Below are 17,589 nucleotides of genomic sequence, written 5' to 3' on the forward strand. Positions count from 1 at the left end.
GACGCCGGTCGGTAAGCCATCACTCCGGCGATGATGCACGTAATTCTCCCAGCCCGGGCCCGGCAATAATTAATTGGACGCTGCATGGGCCATAAAATCACAATTACAGCGCTGTTTCAGATGCCATGCCGGCCATACTCACAAATTCCCTGCTGCGTAAGACCATAGCCAAATTGTAAAACAATCTGGGCCCAGGCTGTCTCTGTAGTTGCTGTTAGGCACTACCCGGCGGGCCCGTGACGTCGGGCTGTCTTGCTAAAAGCGGCGCCGCTGTGCCACAAAATTTAAGATACATTGTTGTAGCACAGTGGCGGTCAGACGGGACTCGGAGTGCCCCAAGCCTGAGGGAGGAGCGCACGCAGCCACAGGCACTGGCAACTGCTGATAGCTACCGCACACGTATTTCCTTCCAGGGCTTTAATGACAGTTGAGACATCAGATATGCGTGACAACGCATTTCAGTGCGGTGATTCGGATCACCACACTGAAATGCGTTAGTATAACGCGTGATACTTGGCAGGACTGTCCTAAATGTCAAAAAACTGGTCAAATGTGCCCCTCAGAACACTGAAAATGCAAGAGATATGTGAATTTGTAATAAAAAATGTTTTGAAGTACTTCTAATTGAATCAGTATTCGTTTTGTTCTATTATAAGTCTGACTGGACGTTAAAAGGGGTCGTGTGACTGGTTAAAAACATTTCTTTTCATACTAAGGCCGTTTCAATAGCTTCTGTGAACCGGAAACACTTAAATCGGATGTAACCTCGTATTGGCTGTCTGTCAACGGACACTAGCCATTCACAGAGCGTTCAACGTTACACGATGTGGATCGCGCAGCCGCAGTAACTGCTGCTTGGGTTTCTAGTCAGAAAAAATACTGAAGCCACGCCCAGTGATGTGACGTGCGCTGCGCCTCCTACTGGCGAAAGGCTCTATTGTCCCAGTTTTCTGACTTGGCCAGCCGTAAAAACAGAAGGGGCCGCTCCCGCCCCGAGGGATTCTGGGAAATAAATCTACAGCAGCTCGCGCTGAGGGTGGGGGCGGGGTCAGCATAAAATGACCACCGCGCGAGGCGGAATTAAGCTGCAGCTGGCGGCTCTAATTGTTTGTTTCGCCCGAATTACAGCTCTTCAGACATTGAAGCTCTCCCACTGCACGTCCTTATGTTCATAGGAGCCCCTGCGCGCGCTTCCTCGCAGGAGCGGGCACGTTCCAGGAGCTTCCGTCCGTACGAGGACAGCGCCACCTGCTGCTGAGGCTGTGAAGGGCGGCGCTCTCCAGCCATCTGCTGTCCACTTCGACATGAGCCAGTTCAGGCGGGTGGGGGCCCCGCCGCCCAGCATACCGACCGAGGCTCCTCCCAGAGCACCTGACAGCGCCCAAAGGTGAGTCACAAGGCGCTGCGTGAACAAAATGGCAACAGGTCGCCCATGTTATGGTCATTGGCCCTCACCTGTGCAGCTTTGAAAGTCCTAATTCGTATATTGTTACCACCGCCTACCCCCACCCTCTGTATGAAGGGAAGGTGAATCTTTGCAACCCAAAACGTATCAAAAGAACATAATTTAGATGGAATTCATATGTATTTGCCTCAACATGTTGGCTGTTTTCTAAATAACCTTCATCACCATACTAGTTAGGGTATATGTTTCATCTCGCCCTCACTTGGAGGGTGTTATCTGCATTAAAGCCATTTTTTATCCATCCCAGCATTACAGGTGGTTCCTGTAGACCTCAGTGGGACCACTAGCTCAACAAAACTCCCTAACCGTTTAAACATTTTTATTTACCTCATTGCCTTGAGTAAAATACCCATGACAAAAGCGGACTCTCCTCTAGTAAATATCTCGTTTTACCCTCTTTGCAGTACTTGAAATGGAAGTATAGAAGTGCTGGTACTCACTACTCTAGGCTGCCTGTTTGTTTCGGAGAAGTGGTAGTACTCTCCCCTTAATAAAGTATTGCCTGCTGAGAGCAGGTACTTGCTCAATTTAAACAGAAGTGCGAGTCATGAGTAGCATTAAAAGAAAACACTGCCTCATTGTAAACTCATTAGGTTGAGAGGTATGGAAATGTTTTCAGTTATCTGTAGTATGCCATACATTTTAAGAAGAACCATCATTTTGTCCTGGAATTGTGGTAACTTACACGCACCGAAACAAAACAAGTGTCTCACATGGTGGTAGTAGAAGGTTAAGTGTTCTTGCAGCTGTGCTTTGCCATAAATATCCCATCTAAATCCGTTATGCTTTGCACTGGTTGTTAATACAGTATGGCGGGATCCCTTCTGGTCTTGCATAGTGCTAGCGAAAATGCCCCGCAACAGTAGAGTGTATACAGCAGCTAAATTATTGGCTTGAGATGGAGTTCCCGGGTTCCAATCAAAGACTTTTTGCGTAACCAGTGATGGAGACCTTGCGACTTTAGACTATGGCCATTTCCACCTCTAACATATTTAAAGTAGAAACGTGTACTTCACAAGAGGGTGGAAATGCTGCTCCTAGAGAGCATCCTTGTCGGATAGAAAATTTTATATATTTGTTTCATGATCAACATGTGTTGCACATTTCAGACATCCTTTGATATTACACTGAGTAGCCTTTTTGACATATTCTGACTGAGTTCGGAATTAGAACAACAATTATCAAGCTTAGGTGTTCGTATTGTTAATGTAAAATGTACTCTGGTTTCCACGTGACCACTCTACTGTTTGGCAGATATTGTCATTTTCACTGCTTGCACTTACTAGTTTACATTTCATCCATTATAGCAAAGGTTTGATTCAACATTTTCGTCTTATCTTTGAGAATTTCTGATTGTGTTTAATAGCATGGACGACACACCACATGTTCTTTAAAGATATCTGTTTAGCACCGTCTCCTTATTTATTAAAAAATAATATAATGCAGAGTGACTTTCTTTCTTAGGCATCGCCCTCGCATCTATGACAATTGTGGTTTGTAGAAAAAATAAGCACTGTGAAAAAGAGGTTTGAAGATGATTCCTTTAATCTTTGGGTCTATTAGTGTTTTGTACTCGTGGGTATTTGCCCTGGTTTGGATTATTGTGATTGACAACTTCTGATTTACTGCGCAGCTGTAAAGAAAAATGTCAGACGATGATACAGTTAGATATTGTGAAAGGAGCCTGTATACTAAACAGTGAAAAATATGGAAGAGAAATACATCATAGACATCAAAATACGATTTATCAAGCTACAGAGTAAAAGTAAAGTTTTCAGGGGCAAAGTAAATCATTATATAACACTACAACAGAACAGTTTATAACCGTGTTTTATTCCAGGTTGATAATAAAAATAGTTCAAGAAGATAGTCCAGTGATCTGATAATATTTAGAAGCCGGCTTCTTTACCAGCTATAGCGCTGTACCGCAACACAGGTGTATATGTGGGAGATAACTGTAACGTGTAAGCAGAAAGTGCAAAATGTTTGGAAAGTAATTGGCGCTAAAATGTATGGGTGTAAAGAGGAGTGTACAATGAAGTTATATACTACATATAACGTGCACTTTGAAATATTACAGGAATTGAGAGTATATGGGTGATTTAAAAATATGCAAAATACTATTTACATGAGAAAAAACATGCAGGTAATGTATGCCCATTATCCCGCACAGCGGCAGTTCGTGCTGCCAGTGGTGAATGTATGTGTGCAAGTATCCGGTCTTAGATTGGGGTCCTTTACTCCTGCGCTCGGTGCGCTAAACCTATTGTTTGTGTTATTTTTCCATCAAAGGTTTTATGTGTGAAAGCATTGTCCCTGATGACTTGTTTGAGTAAACATATCTACTAGGAGATCAATTAGCATTTGGCATCCTCTTGAGAGAATTGCGGTGCCAATGGTTGTTCTCATGCCAGGTCTTATTTCGGTGAGTTTATGCTAGTATTTAGTACCGCCACTAGAGGGGAGACTTGTGCTCTTAGAATCAACTTTACCATTTAACAGTGACGCCATTAGATTTTGTTTTGGTTATAGAGTGGCTCCGACCTCAATTGCATGCCCGTCATCAGGGAAACTAAATCCATGAACCGGAAAATTGAATGTGAGAGACAATACGGTGAAAGTCATATGTTAGCATTTTTCATTGGCTTCATTTATTCTGCTTAAAGTGTTTTTGATTTTGAGCAAAGCTGCTTTTGTTTTCTTTCCCAACGCATGTAACATTCAAACACGTCCTTTTGTAATGCTGACACGAACAAAACAATAACGTTAGTACATGATTCAGCTAACCCATTTTAATAGCTTCTTGCATGTAGATAAGAACGGGTCGCAGTTGTGTTGCTTTTGATGTGCCAATTGCACGTTTAAGCCCCACAGGGTAGTGCATGTTTTGGGATAAACCTGTAATTTACAATCTCTGTTTAAATGAAGGACTTCCTACTTTATCTCCTCTGGTATGTACATGCCATGCGACGGAGAATCTCAACTTAGGTAAGCATGATTTAGGGTTGTATTGAGGGGGGGCGAGGGGGGGGGGGGCGGAGGACATTCCTAACATGACTCTAGGCCCACTTGCAAAGAAGGGGGTGAGAAGGCTCAGATCCAGAGTGCGCTGCTAGAAATGCGATGGCTTGCTAGGTGATCTGCTCCCCAAATTATGAGGAACACCTGATGATCACCTAGTGATGACACTTAATTTTGTGGGGTTCCTCAGGGTGTAGGCTCTGTAGGGCACAGGCGGTGAGACGAGGGAAACCACTGGCCTATGAAGAGCACATGAGCGCAAACGCAGTGTGCTTTTGGCGCACCTGCATCAGTAATTTAAAACGTAATGTGGACGACACGTACTGTTTCCTCTGGGCAGCACCGTGCATCTAACTCTAAACTTCTGCATTGGAGACTGTTATCGAGGACCTCGATATGCAAAGCTTTTTGATAGGCAAGGGTTAAAAATATCCATGTCGGGGAAGCCTTTTGAAATGTTTTGAGCACTATTTCTTCCTCAGTTCTACATAATTGCCAATTGAGAGAAACATTCATCGCCAGTATGAACTTTATTAACTTTTCAAATTGCATTTTGTATGTTTCTCTGTAATCTAGATACGGAAAATCCACATTATTTTTGTTTAAATATGTTCGTTCTTTCTTGGTATGTTAAAGAATTTTATGTTGGGTATCCAAAAAATGTATTAGAATTGGACACGTTCCCAGGTGTTTTTCTGCTTCGTGTTTGACAAAATGATGTTACTAGCCATCAGAGCTGGTCTCGTTGTCCGATCAATATTCTGTGAATCTCGGAACATCCCTTCATTACCCCTTGCCGTAAAATAAATGTGGTCTTGTATTGATGTAACTCGTGTTCGTGTAAAACTCTCCAATACTTCGGGTTGAGTTCGCGAAAACTGGAAAAAATGTAACCCTCGTTCACCGAATGCCGCAACAATGACATTTCGGCAATATGCGAGTCTCAGGTGAAAAATCTATGTACAACGAAAGCGTCAGTTATTTTTAATAGTCCCCTCTGGGCGCTGTCCTTTAATATTTTTCGTGTTCAGCACAAGACACTGCCGCTGTAGCTCATTGGTTCAGGTTTGTGACGTCTGTGACCCGGAAGTGCAGTATCAGTGTGTGGCTCGGTATTGGCTGGTTTCGAGTTTGCGAGAGCCACTCACAATGTTGCCAACGTCTACAGCTCCATATTCAGGATCCCGATTGGCTGCTTCAGTGGGCGTGTCCCCCCACCGCTATTCTGATGTACTGTGGAAACATTGGTTGGTTGCTCGCTCTGCACGGACTAGAGTGACAGCAGTGGTGTTTATCTCTCACGAATGCACTGCTGCGGCGTCTTGGTACCACTATAACGATGTAGCCATCGATCGCCCCATACTTGTAATCTCGAAACTGAGCTATCTAGCTGCCTCTCGAAGCCTATAGTTTCATTTATTTCCCTCACGCGATAGCACAGCGCCACCGTCTGTTGAGGATGGTGGACGCTCCTCTGTGTTTTGGGTTCCCCTCCCTTCTTGCCAAATGTAGGCTAGTGTTTGCGTCGCCATGTGACATGATGCATTTCGGCCCACCCACCCACCCCCTCAAAGTGAAGATGAGTGTAGTGTCATAGTAATCATACACGAACAGAGGAAGTGATTTTATATATAAATATTTATTTATGAGTATAGGTAAAGAGCTTGCGGGGAAGGAAGCAGGTCGAGAGGAAGGTCACAGCATTCTCACGTACAGTGCCACTGACGTCATTTAAGTAGGGAACCAACATTCTAAGTGACGTTTGGCTAGCAGCCAATAAGAACTGGGCTCCCGCCATGAGAACTAGACCTACAACATCTCCCTTTCTTAAATGAACAGAAATACATCAATGCATGGTCCTCCAAGTGCTGGGAACTATGGGAGAGGTGCAAGACCTAGATAGGATGCTATGACACCTCGATGAACCACGGGGAAAGGTTAAAAGGCAAAGAGGAGGTGGAGGTAATACAGATGTCACCAAAAGTGTTAGATCCTCAGACACATTTGAAAAGTGAAATGCACTGCTATTATCTAACCATTTACAGTCTTCACCTTATACTTCGGCTGTAGATTGAAGATGATATTATCTGATATGCTCACATTAACAACCATAGAATGGGTGTAGGTAAAGTGAATAAAGACATCTATTAAAGGAACACAGTGTTTCTAAGGGAACAAGAAAAGGGAATCACAATGATAACAGGTTTATACACTACCTAGAATGTGCTATACATTTTATGCTACAAAGATATCCATAACAGTTCCTATATCACAGGCCTAAGCCCATGTATGACCTAATAACTATCTTATACAAACATTATGTATCGATTGCTGACCCGCAACTGATGATATAATATGTAAATAATGTAATACGTCTTAATAACATGGGCTTAACCACGACTATCCCTCTTATAAAAGAAATAATTAACAGTTCATTTCCTATCTCCACATGAACTCCCAAATATTGGTCCTATATGTGTAGAATAATAAGTTATCAAGTATGTGGATGTAGGCGTGACTACGGGGGTAACCACTCAGTCTGTCACAGAACCCCAATTACGTCATATAACTATCAATACACCCTGGATGTTATAAATCACATCAATATGTTGTAAAGAACTTCTAAACAATCATAGGAAGACATGTTTCCAGATCTTATACCTTAATAAACAAGAAAAGAGAGACTCAGTGGCACTGTCCATGATAGAGTTGTAGAAAACTTAACCGGCCGGTGGTGTGCCACGGAATATGGATTCCGTTTTTGAAGAAGCGATTCTTTCTCTCAATATGTCCAACAGATCTTTCTTGCCAAATTCCTCGACTGGAAGATTAGACATAAACATGTAGTTCATTTGTGTACTCCTTAGTGGAAAAGTACGAGTTTAGGAAGTCCAGAACTGTATCAAATCCAATTAGAGTACTATTCCAACTGCAAATGGAAATACATTAACAGACAGAAATAACTAGGTAGAAACACGTAGATATTCCTTTGTTCTGGTAAAAATTATCTAGTATATGTATGCAGATCACCAATCTTGAACTTTTATGCTAAAAATAAGGAACACCTGGTAACACTTCTTTTTGAAAATATGTACTTAATTCCTTTGGTCGAACCATTGAACAGTGAAAATACTTACACAATAAAATGACAATCCAGCTTCTATTAAAAAAAAATATAAGAATATTGTCAGAAATCTTAGAATTTTACCTAACGTAAATTGGAGCATTAGATCCTGGTTGCAGTATAACATCAAAACAGCATTATCACCACGTGCTACTATATTCTTACCTCTTACGTATCTTCTACTCCTACTGCTCGAGAAAAAATATAGGTGTAAGAAAACGTGGACCTAACTCGAAATTATTTCTACGAGATTATTGCAATATACAACTATGAGTATACTCAGATAGTGAGTCAAATTATTCCTGATGCACTAAATTTATATGGCCATTACCATAACCATTTCAACCCCTATGCAGAAGGGATACAAACAGTGCTATTTACTATGCTCATGAACCCCTAATATGAACAGAGAGCCTTAATGACGATGTGATAAAAATCCTCAATATGATTTTCACCCGTAACGAAAATTAAAACAAAAATGGAACTTATGTATATCATTTAAAACATTGACCCAACTCATTTTGGTTCCAACGTCGCATTTTAGGCTGAAATTCCTATGCAAAATTGCTAAACGACCCTCTTTTCTTTGCATTTTGTGCATTCTTTCCCAATAGAAGGAAAACTTACCGCATCGGCAAAATCTTCTGTTTTCAAACAATAGCTCAATACCCATCACCCCGGACAATGTTGGATTTTTACTGACACCTAATTGCTTTTGAAATTTGCGCATGAAATAAAATATTAAAACATGAACGTGAATGTTTCTAACTTCCAGGTCTCCTAAATCGCATTTTGAGGCTAACTCCTTTACTTTACCAATAAACTCTACCACATTTTCCAAAACTAATCTTTTCGTTACAGCTACGCAGTGTCTATCAAGCATCACGACCCTTTCTTGATTGAATCTCTTAATTAGGTATTTAGGTCGGCTTCTAACTAATACCCGGCTGGCTACTACTAAAGACCAAAACAAAATAGTACTTTGTTTGTACAGCATCGAAAAACTTACCATTAAAACTTCTATGCGAGTGAGATAAGGACAGAAAATATAAACTAACTTCGAATTAGACATGCCTAAAGAAACGATTTTACGTTACCTCGCACTCACTTAATAAAGTTCCACGAAATGTCAGTAGCACTTGTAATCAGTCTGAATGCAGGAAAGCTAAGAAACCAAGATGGCTACTTACGTACACGTTATGACGTAATACGTCTTGCAATACCTTAGCTGTAGGATAACACTGAACACAGAGCGCGATGACGTATCTCTCTCTTCACAGCTGCTTTCTGACAGTTGCACGTTAATTAACTGTCACCTGTAACGGCAACCTTCTCCTCACACACCCACGAATACGTCTGAAAGTCTCTGACAGCCGTCAAAGAAATTCAGGAATCGAAGAAATTCTCCTCACAATACCAACGATTATTCCTAGAAACACACATATTGCCTTCTTAATGTGAATATTCACATCCCAAAATAAACAAATTCATACGTAACTTGCCTGAAGTTATGAACTGAAGTCGAAGAAGTTATGAACTGAAGTCGAAGAAGTTATGAACTGAAGTCGAAGAAATGATGTACTGAAATTGATGAACTTTACGCTGGTTTGCTTTACGTATCACTAGCAAAACCACGCACGAAGAAACTCGTCGAACGTCACGAATCTCCAGAAGTTAGAAAGAAGAAAATGGAATAATATTACCACAAGAACTCTTATTTCATTAAAATGAAGTAGCACTAGACTTGCCTTGAAGTTGTCTTGAAAGCAGAAAATGTTTTATTCCTCCCCAAGCTCGTCTTTCTTAACTCGCATCCCGTACCCTCGTCGCCATTGTAGTGTCATAGTAATCATACACGAACAGAGGAAGTGATTTTATATATAAATATTTATTTATGAGTATAAGTAAAGAGCTTGCGGGAAAGGAAGCAGGTCGAGAGGAAGGTCACAGCATTCTCACGTACAGTGCCACTGACGTCATTTAAGTAGGGAACCAACATTCTAAGTGACGTTTGGCTAGCAGCCAATAAGAACTGGGCTCCCGCCATGAGAACTAGACCTACAACATCTCCCTTTCTTAAATGAACAGAAATACATCAATGCATGGTCCTCCAAGTGCTGGGAACTATGGGAGAGGTGCAAGACCTAGATAGGATGCTATGACACCTTGATGAACCACGGGGAAAGGTTAAAAGGCAAAGAGGAGGTGGAGGTAATACAGATGTCACCAAAAGTGTTAGATCCTCAGACACATTTGAAAAGTGAAATGCACTGCTATTATCTAACCATTTACAGTCTTCACCTTATACTTCGGCTGTAGATTGAAGATGATATTATCTGATATGCTCACATTAACAACCATAGAATGGGTGTAGGTAAAGTGAATAAAGACATCTATTAAAGGAACACAGTGTTTCTAAGGGAACAAGAAAAGGGAATCACAATGATAACAGGTTTATACACTACCTAGAATGTGCTATACATTTTATGCTACAAAGATATCCATAACAGTTCCTATATCACAGGCCTAAGCCCATGTATGACCTAATAACTATCTTATACAAACATTATGTATCGATTGCTGACCCGCAACTGATGATATAATATGTAAATAATGTAATACGTCTTAATAACATGGGCTTAACCACGACTATCCCTCTTATAAAAGAAATAATTAACAGTTCATTTCCTATCTCCACATGAACTCCCAAATATTGGTCCTATATGTGTAGAATAATAAGTTATCAAGTATGTGGATGGAGGCGTGACTACGGGGGTAACCACTCAGTCTGTCACAGAACCCCAATTACGTCATATAACTACCAATACACCCGAGTGTGGGTGCATGCCAGGCAACCGATGGGAGGAGGGATTGTATAAAACCTACTAGACCCACCAATGACCTGTTACAATTTTACTGACTAAACTGATCTAAACTGGATGTTATAAATCACATCAATATGTTGTAAAGAACTTCTAAACAATCATAGGAAGACATGTTTCCAGATCTTATACCTTAATAAACAAGAAAAGAGAGACTCAGTGGCACTGTCCATGATAGAGTTGTAGAAAACTTAACCGGCCGGTGGTGTGCCACGGAATATGGATTCCGTTTTTGAAGAAGCGATTCTTTCTCTCAATATGTCCAACAGATCTTTCTTGCCAAATTCCTCGACTGGAAGATTAGACATAAACATGTAGTTCATTTGTGTACTCCTTAGTGGAAAAGTACGAGTTTAGGAAGTCCAGAACTGTATCAAATCCAATTAGAGTACTATTCCAACTGCAAATGGAAATACATTAACAGACAGAAATAACTAGGTAAAAACACGTAGATATTCCTTTGTTCTGGTAAAAATTATCTAGTATATTTATGCAGATCACCAATCTTGAACTTTTATGCTAAAAATAAGGAACACCTGGTAACACTTCTTTTTGAAAATATGTACTTAATTCCTTTGGTCGAACCATTGAACAGTGAAAATACTTACACAATAAAATGACAATCCAGCTTCTATTAATAAAAAATATAAGAATATTGTCAGAAATCTTAGAATTTTACCTAACGTAAATTGGAGCATTAGATCCTGGTTGCAGTATAACATCAAAACAGCATTATCACCACGTGCTACTATATTCTTACCTCTTACGTATCTTATACTCCTACTGCTCGAGAAAAAATATAGGTGTAAGAAAACGTGGACCTAACTCGAAATTATTTCTACGAGATTATTGCAATATACAACTATGAGTATACTCAGATAGTGAGTCAAATTATTCCTGATGCACTAAATTTATATGGCCATTACCATAACCATTTCAACCCCTATGCAGAAGGGATACAAACAGTGCTATTTACTATGCTCATGAACCCCTAATATGAACAGAGAGCCTTAATGACGATGTGATAAAAATCCTCAATATGATTTTCACCCGTAACGAAAATTAAAACAAAAATGGAACTTATGTATATCATTTAAAACATTGACCCAACTCATTTTGGTTCCAACGTCGCATTTTAGGCTGAATTCCTATGCAAAATTGCTAAATGACCCTCTTTTCTTTGCATTTTGTGCATTCTTTCCCAATAGAAGGAAAACTTACCGCATCGGCAAAATCTTCTGTTTTCAAACAATAGCTCAATACCCATCACCCCGGACAATGTTGGATTTTTACTGACACCTAATTGCTTTTGAAATTTGCGAATGAAATAAAATATTAAAACATGAACGTGAATGTTTCTAACTTCCAGGTCTCCTAAATCGCATTTTGAGGCTAACTCCTTTACTTTACCAATAAACTCTACCACATTTTCCAAAACTAATCTTTTCGTTACAGCTACGCAGTGTCTATCAAGCATCACGACCCTTTCTTGATTGAATCTCTTAATTAGGTATTTAGGTCGGCTTCTAACTAATACCCGGCTGGCTAGTACTAAAGACCAAAACAAAATAGTACTTTGTTTGTACAGCATCGAAAAACTTACCATTAAAACTTCTATGCGAGTGAGATAAGGACAGAAAATATAAACTAACTTCGAATTAGACATGCCTAAAGAAACGATTTTACGTTACCTCGCACTCACTTAATAAAGTTCCACGAAATGTCAGTAGCACTTGTAATCAGTCTGAATGCAGGAAAGCTAAGAAACCAAGATGGCTACTTACGTACACGTTATGACGTAATACGTCTTGCAATACCTTAGCTGTAGGATTACACTGAACACAGAGCGCGATGACGTATCTCTCTCTTCACAGCTGCTTTCTGACAGTTGAACGTTAATTAACTGTCACCTGTAACTGCAACCTTCTCCTCACACACCCACGAATACGTCTGAAAGTCTCTGACAGCCGTCGAAGAAATTCAGGAATCGAAGAAATTCTCCTCACAATACCAACGATTATTCCTAGAAACACACATATTGCCTTCTTAATGTGAATATTCACATCCCAAAATAAACGAATTCATACGTAACTTGCCTGAAGTAATGGAACTGAAGTCGAAGAAGTTATGAACTGAAGTCGAAGAAGTTATGAACTGAAGTCGAAGAAGTTATGAACTGAAGTCGAAGAAATTATGTACTGAAATTGATGAACTTTACGCTGGTTTGCTTTACGTATCACTAGCAAAACCACGCACGAAGAAACTCGTCGAACGTCACGAATCTCCAGAAGTTAGAAAGAAGAAAATGGAATAATATTACCACAAGAACTCTTATTTCATTAAAATGAAGTAGCACTAGACTTGCCTTGAAGTTGTCTTGAAAGCAGAAAATGTTTTATTCCTCCGCAAGCTCGTCTTTCTTAACTCGCATCCCGTACCCTCGTCGCCATTGTAGTGTCATAGTAATCATACACGAACAGAGGAAGTGATTTTATATATAAATATTTATTTATGAGTATAAGTAAAGAGCTTGCGGGGAAGGAAGCAGGTCGAGAGGAAGGTCACAGCATTCTCACGTACAGTGCCACTGACGTCATTTAAGTAGGGAACCAACATTCTAAGTGACGTTTGGCTAGCAGCCAATAAGAACTGGGCTCCCGCCATGAGAACTAGACCTACAACAATGAGTCACTTGTGTAAACACCGTGAAACCACTCTCTGGTTGGGTGACAATTTTATGACTAGACAAAGTTGAGATGGTTAGGTACTTTGTTGATTTTATTTGTAGCGCACAATTCGTGGTTTCGTGCACAAGAACGATACCTCGTAGATGGATGTATTATTACAGGTAGCCTAAAAGCGCCAGAGACGCGAAAAACGAATCGTATAAGTCTGTCCTGTTGCAAGTTTCTTAAATGATCATGATCCACAGGTTAAACACCAAAAGACTTTCAATTATTAAGATCAGAATCAAAATGTAACTATGCAAGAGATGTTTAAACTAATTTCGATCATTTAGCAATAGGGAGGGTAAAAAAAAGGAACATATATGAAAAAAAATGTTTAAGCATTTAACAAAAGGCAACATATGTCAAACTTTATCAATAGGAAGGGTAAAGAGAAGGAACATGAACATTCAAGCACTATTATCAAATATGTAACATTTAGGGAGGGTGAGAGAAAGAAACAAGTCAATGACGAACCCACATAAATTTATATTTACCTAGAAATGGTGCGAAGAACTAACCCTGGTCACAGGTTAGTTTAAAGGACAGACCCCCGAAAGTTTCAGTCGCCAGTAGGCTTGCAGGTGCAGATTCAGAATCGGGACAGGTAAAGCCAAATTGGATCAAGACAGGACCACCAAAGGTAAAGACTGGCACCTGCAGTTAAGTTGCAACGCCTGCGCTACTCCCTCTCTGCAGCAAACAGTCAAACCCCGATTGGGTTATCGATTTCCCCGACAAAGTGCTTCGCCAGCACTTCAGCTTCCCAGAACCCCGATTGGGTTACCAAATCTTCTGACAGAGTGCTCCGCAGCCCTCTGCTCTTGGTCACCGATTGAGTGCGTTGGGTCAGTGACAGGTCAGCTATTCAGACAAGTCAAACAAATTCTCTTGCTAAACCTACGCTAGTTATACTATTTTTTTGGGTCAGTGTACCCCCCCCCCCCCCAATGTTGCAAGCGTAAGGATCCCCAATTTTGATTGGACAGAAATATGAGGAGAGGTCATCACACCATACCAAAATGACACTTTCTGTATGTCATATTTAAAATATTGTTCCCGCCCATCAATTTATTTTTCTCATGACATCTTTATTCCACCCAACAATGAATGTTGTCTTAGTAAATACATTGTATGCATGAGCTTCATTCGACAGGGGTAAAAGGTTAGCTTCCCGGGCACATCTTGGATGAGACTGTTCTTTGGCAATCATTCAATGTCATTTCTGAAGCGTCCCTTAGTTTCTTGTGCGCATGTTCAAAATGGATGCAGTGGGTTCTCGTCAGGCCCAAACGTTTTTATATGTAAAAATAGAAAAGAAACAGTTTGAGAACACAGAATAAAAGAATTCACTGTATACCACTTATCTCTATTCTATTCCCATTTATTTATTTTTAACTATTGCGTTAAGGTTAAGCAGAACAAACAGCTTAGCAAAAGCAGCAGTGCAAGCTTCATGCATGCTGTAACACAGAGCGCCATCTTAGTTCTAGTGCGCAGATGCGAAAGTTTCCCTCCAAAGCAAAGAGTACCTCATGTCACATGAGTATGACAGACGCATGCGCAGTAGAAAATCCAGCGTAAAAGAAGCCATATTAATGCAAGGGGATTACAGTTAGTAAAAGCACATATGCAAGCTTCCCTCGTATGGAATGTAATGCAGTATTAGTAATACAAACATGTTTAATTTTATTAACATGTCGAGAGGGTTGAGTACAAGCAAGTCTCGTTATGTGCGAATCCTTGCTCCATCAATCCCCTCTTTGATGATATTTTATATCCTCACCAATTAATAAAACAGATGCCAACTTTTCACAATTCACCCAACTCAATTGCTTCAATCTTTCTTCTGGGATTCTTCTCATTATTTAAATGAAAAGTTTTCATTTTCTTATACATTTTGCCATTTAATTCTTCAAGCTCCATTTCATTGCAATTTCTTTTCTTCCCTCTTTCATTTACTGTATAACTCTTTCTGTGTTTACGACATTTGCAACAAATTATTAACCCTAAAATCAGTAGGCCTATTCCCACCATTGGCATCAGTATTCTACCTACAAAACTTTTCCCTACGTTAGAAATCCAGCTATTGAGGAGAGACCATCAGTCAGTCTCTTCCATGCACTATCAACCTCCAGTGGTTTGAGCTCTTTTTCTAAATGTGTAATTTCTTACATACCCTTTAATTTCAACACTCTTGTCAGGTATGTAAGTGCAACAATGTTGCGCTTTCAACATTCTACAGACTCTGCCCTCTTTTGCTAATAATTATCAAGATTAAGTCGATTTTGTAAAACCATTGATCTGATCGCAACCAATTCGGTATTGACCATCAAGAACCCTCCAGCAGTGTCAGTTGATAACCGATCCACAACTGTTGACAATTTGCAAATTCCACGCGTATTCAGAGCCACTCCCACTGTAGGTATCATTGCACTAAATATATTACCTACTATTTCTCCAAAACTTGCTCTTTTGCTACGTATTAATCCATTCGTTTCTTCATTGCTTCCAGTGATTTTATTTACATGATATATCTTTTTTTTATTTATTTTTTATTGGGAATATAAGTGCAATTACAGTTGATATAAAACATTATTTATAAAATCCGGAGATAAAAGCAGCAGTTCTAACAAAAAGACACTAACAAAGTCACTAACAAACAGATCACGACTAGACAATACAATAAATTATGTGGCAATAAATATAAGCTCAAGTTATACAATACGGCTGAACCAATTTCATAATGATTACATCCTGTTACTATTTCATAATAATCATAATAATCAATCTTCATCGGTTAATCGAGAACTAATAACAGGCTCTAAAAAGACATTTTCACATTTTGGCTTTTTACAGTTTTGATTTCCTCCAGTCTGTGACTGGGGCCCAGAGTCTTCTTCCAAAGTCCCGAGTTCTTATTCCTTTAAGTTCATACAATGCAGACTCAATATTATGTATTCCAAGCAATCTGGTGAGCCACATTTGGAAAGAGGGGGCCACACTATCTTTCCAGCCGGCAGAGATCAGAAGCCTAAGCACCACCACAGATATAAAGATCAAAGCTTCTTCCTCCTTCCCAAGTTTAAGTTCAGAATCCGTGCCCAGAATCATTAAGGTAGGGGATAGGTCAATCCTATGTCCTAGCAGCCCCCCCCCCCCCCCCCCCAAAATTTTTCAATCTCTTTCTTTACCGGTGTTAAAAGATTGCAATTACAAAACATATGTAATAGGTCTGCTTGCCTATTCCCACATCTTGGGCATGTATCATCCGTCCTGACCCCCCAAGAAAATAGTTTTGCCGGTGTGTAATAAAGATTAAACACTGTCTTGTAGTGCTGGGCCCTTAAGTTTGTAGCTCTAAAAATCTTCTTATTCAGTAATAGGGCCTTATCAACATCTACATCAGGATTTCCCAACTTTCTTGTCCAGGCTACCTCGGTCTTATCAACATCATCTTTGATCTCTGATAATAGAATATTATATATAATGTTAATTTTGCTGCGCCCTCTAGTAAGCATCTCCAATAAGGGACAGACGTCAGGAGGTAACAATTTTGGCCTCTGCGCCTTCATTATACAAATTATTTGTGTATAAACAAACCAATGATTATCTGGGATACCATATCTACTTTGTATAACATCAAAGGTTACTACTCCCTCTCCGTCCATCAATTGCCCCAGGGTTTTAATGCCCAGCTCTCTCCATATTTTAAGAGTTCTGTCGGCTTCGATTGCTGAGAGAAGGCTGGATTTATAAATCTGTAAGTATGAATTGTTTTTTGGAATATTACAGTGCTTTCTGCAAACCGTCCAAACTCTCCAGACGCCATCCATAATCTTAAATCTTGCCTTCTTGAAGAATTTGCGGTTTGTTTCACATACCATTAACCCCTGAGCCTTTCTACCTAACAATAATTCAAATATGGAAGGAGGGTGTTCTACTCCTACCATTGGGTCGTTGTCATTTGACTCAGACTGAAAGAGCACTGACATTTGTGTCAACAGACAAGTCCAATGATAAATCCTTAAATTAGGGAGAGCCAAGCCCCCACTGTCTTTGGGGAGAGACAGCAAATTGGTGGATCGTCTTATCTTCCCAAATTGCCAGATAAACTTAATTAAGATTGATTCCAGACTTGTAATACTTTTCTCCTCCAAAAATAAAGGAATGGCTCGAAATAGATACAGGATCTTAGGAAACATTGTCATTTTGACTGCGTTTACCCTCCCGATCAGGGACAGATGTAGCCCATCCCACCTTTTCAACTCCGATTTAATCGATTTAATAAGTGGGGTATAATTTTCCTCCACGATTTCTCAACCGAAGCATTAATTGCCCCCTAAATCGCCCGGCCCTGCCAAAAATTGT

At 40.0% G+C, this 17,589-nt stretch overlaps 1 protein-coding gene across 2 annotated transcripts in view; it reads left to right on the forward strand.

Annotated features, from left to right (window-relative positions):
- The first annotated feature begins 934 nt into the window (after nucleotides 1–934).
- LRIF1 (ligand dependent nuclear receptor interacting factor 1) overlaps nucleotides 935–17,589 on the forward strand; it is a 104,877-nt gene continuing 88,222 nt past the window's right edge. Inside the window, exon 1 of one of the 2 annotated variants that reach the window (XM_086933753.1) lies at nucleotides 935–1,387. In XM_086933753.1, the coding sequence (XP_086789879.1) occupies nucleotides 1,305–1,387 (83 nt within the window). In that variant the 5' untranslated portion in view covers nucleotides 935–1,304. The remainder of the gene's footprint in view (nucleotides 1,388–17,589) is intronic. The other variant, XM_086933754.1, reaches the window with a different exon arrangement.

This window comes from Lissotriton vulgaris, chromosome 8, assembly GCF_964263255.1.
Source record: "Lissotriton vulgaris chromosome 8, aLisVul1.2, whole genome shotgun sequence".
In the NCBI taxonomy this organism is placed as follows: domain Eukaryota; kingdom Metazoa; phylum Chordata; class Amphibia; order Caudata; family Salamandridae; genus Lissotriton; species Lissotriton vulgaris.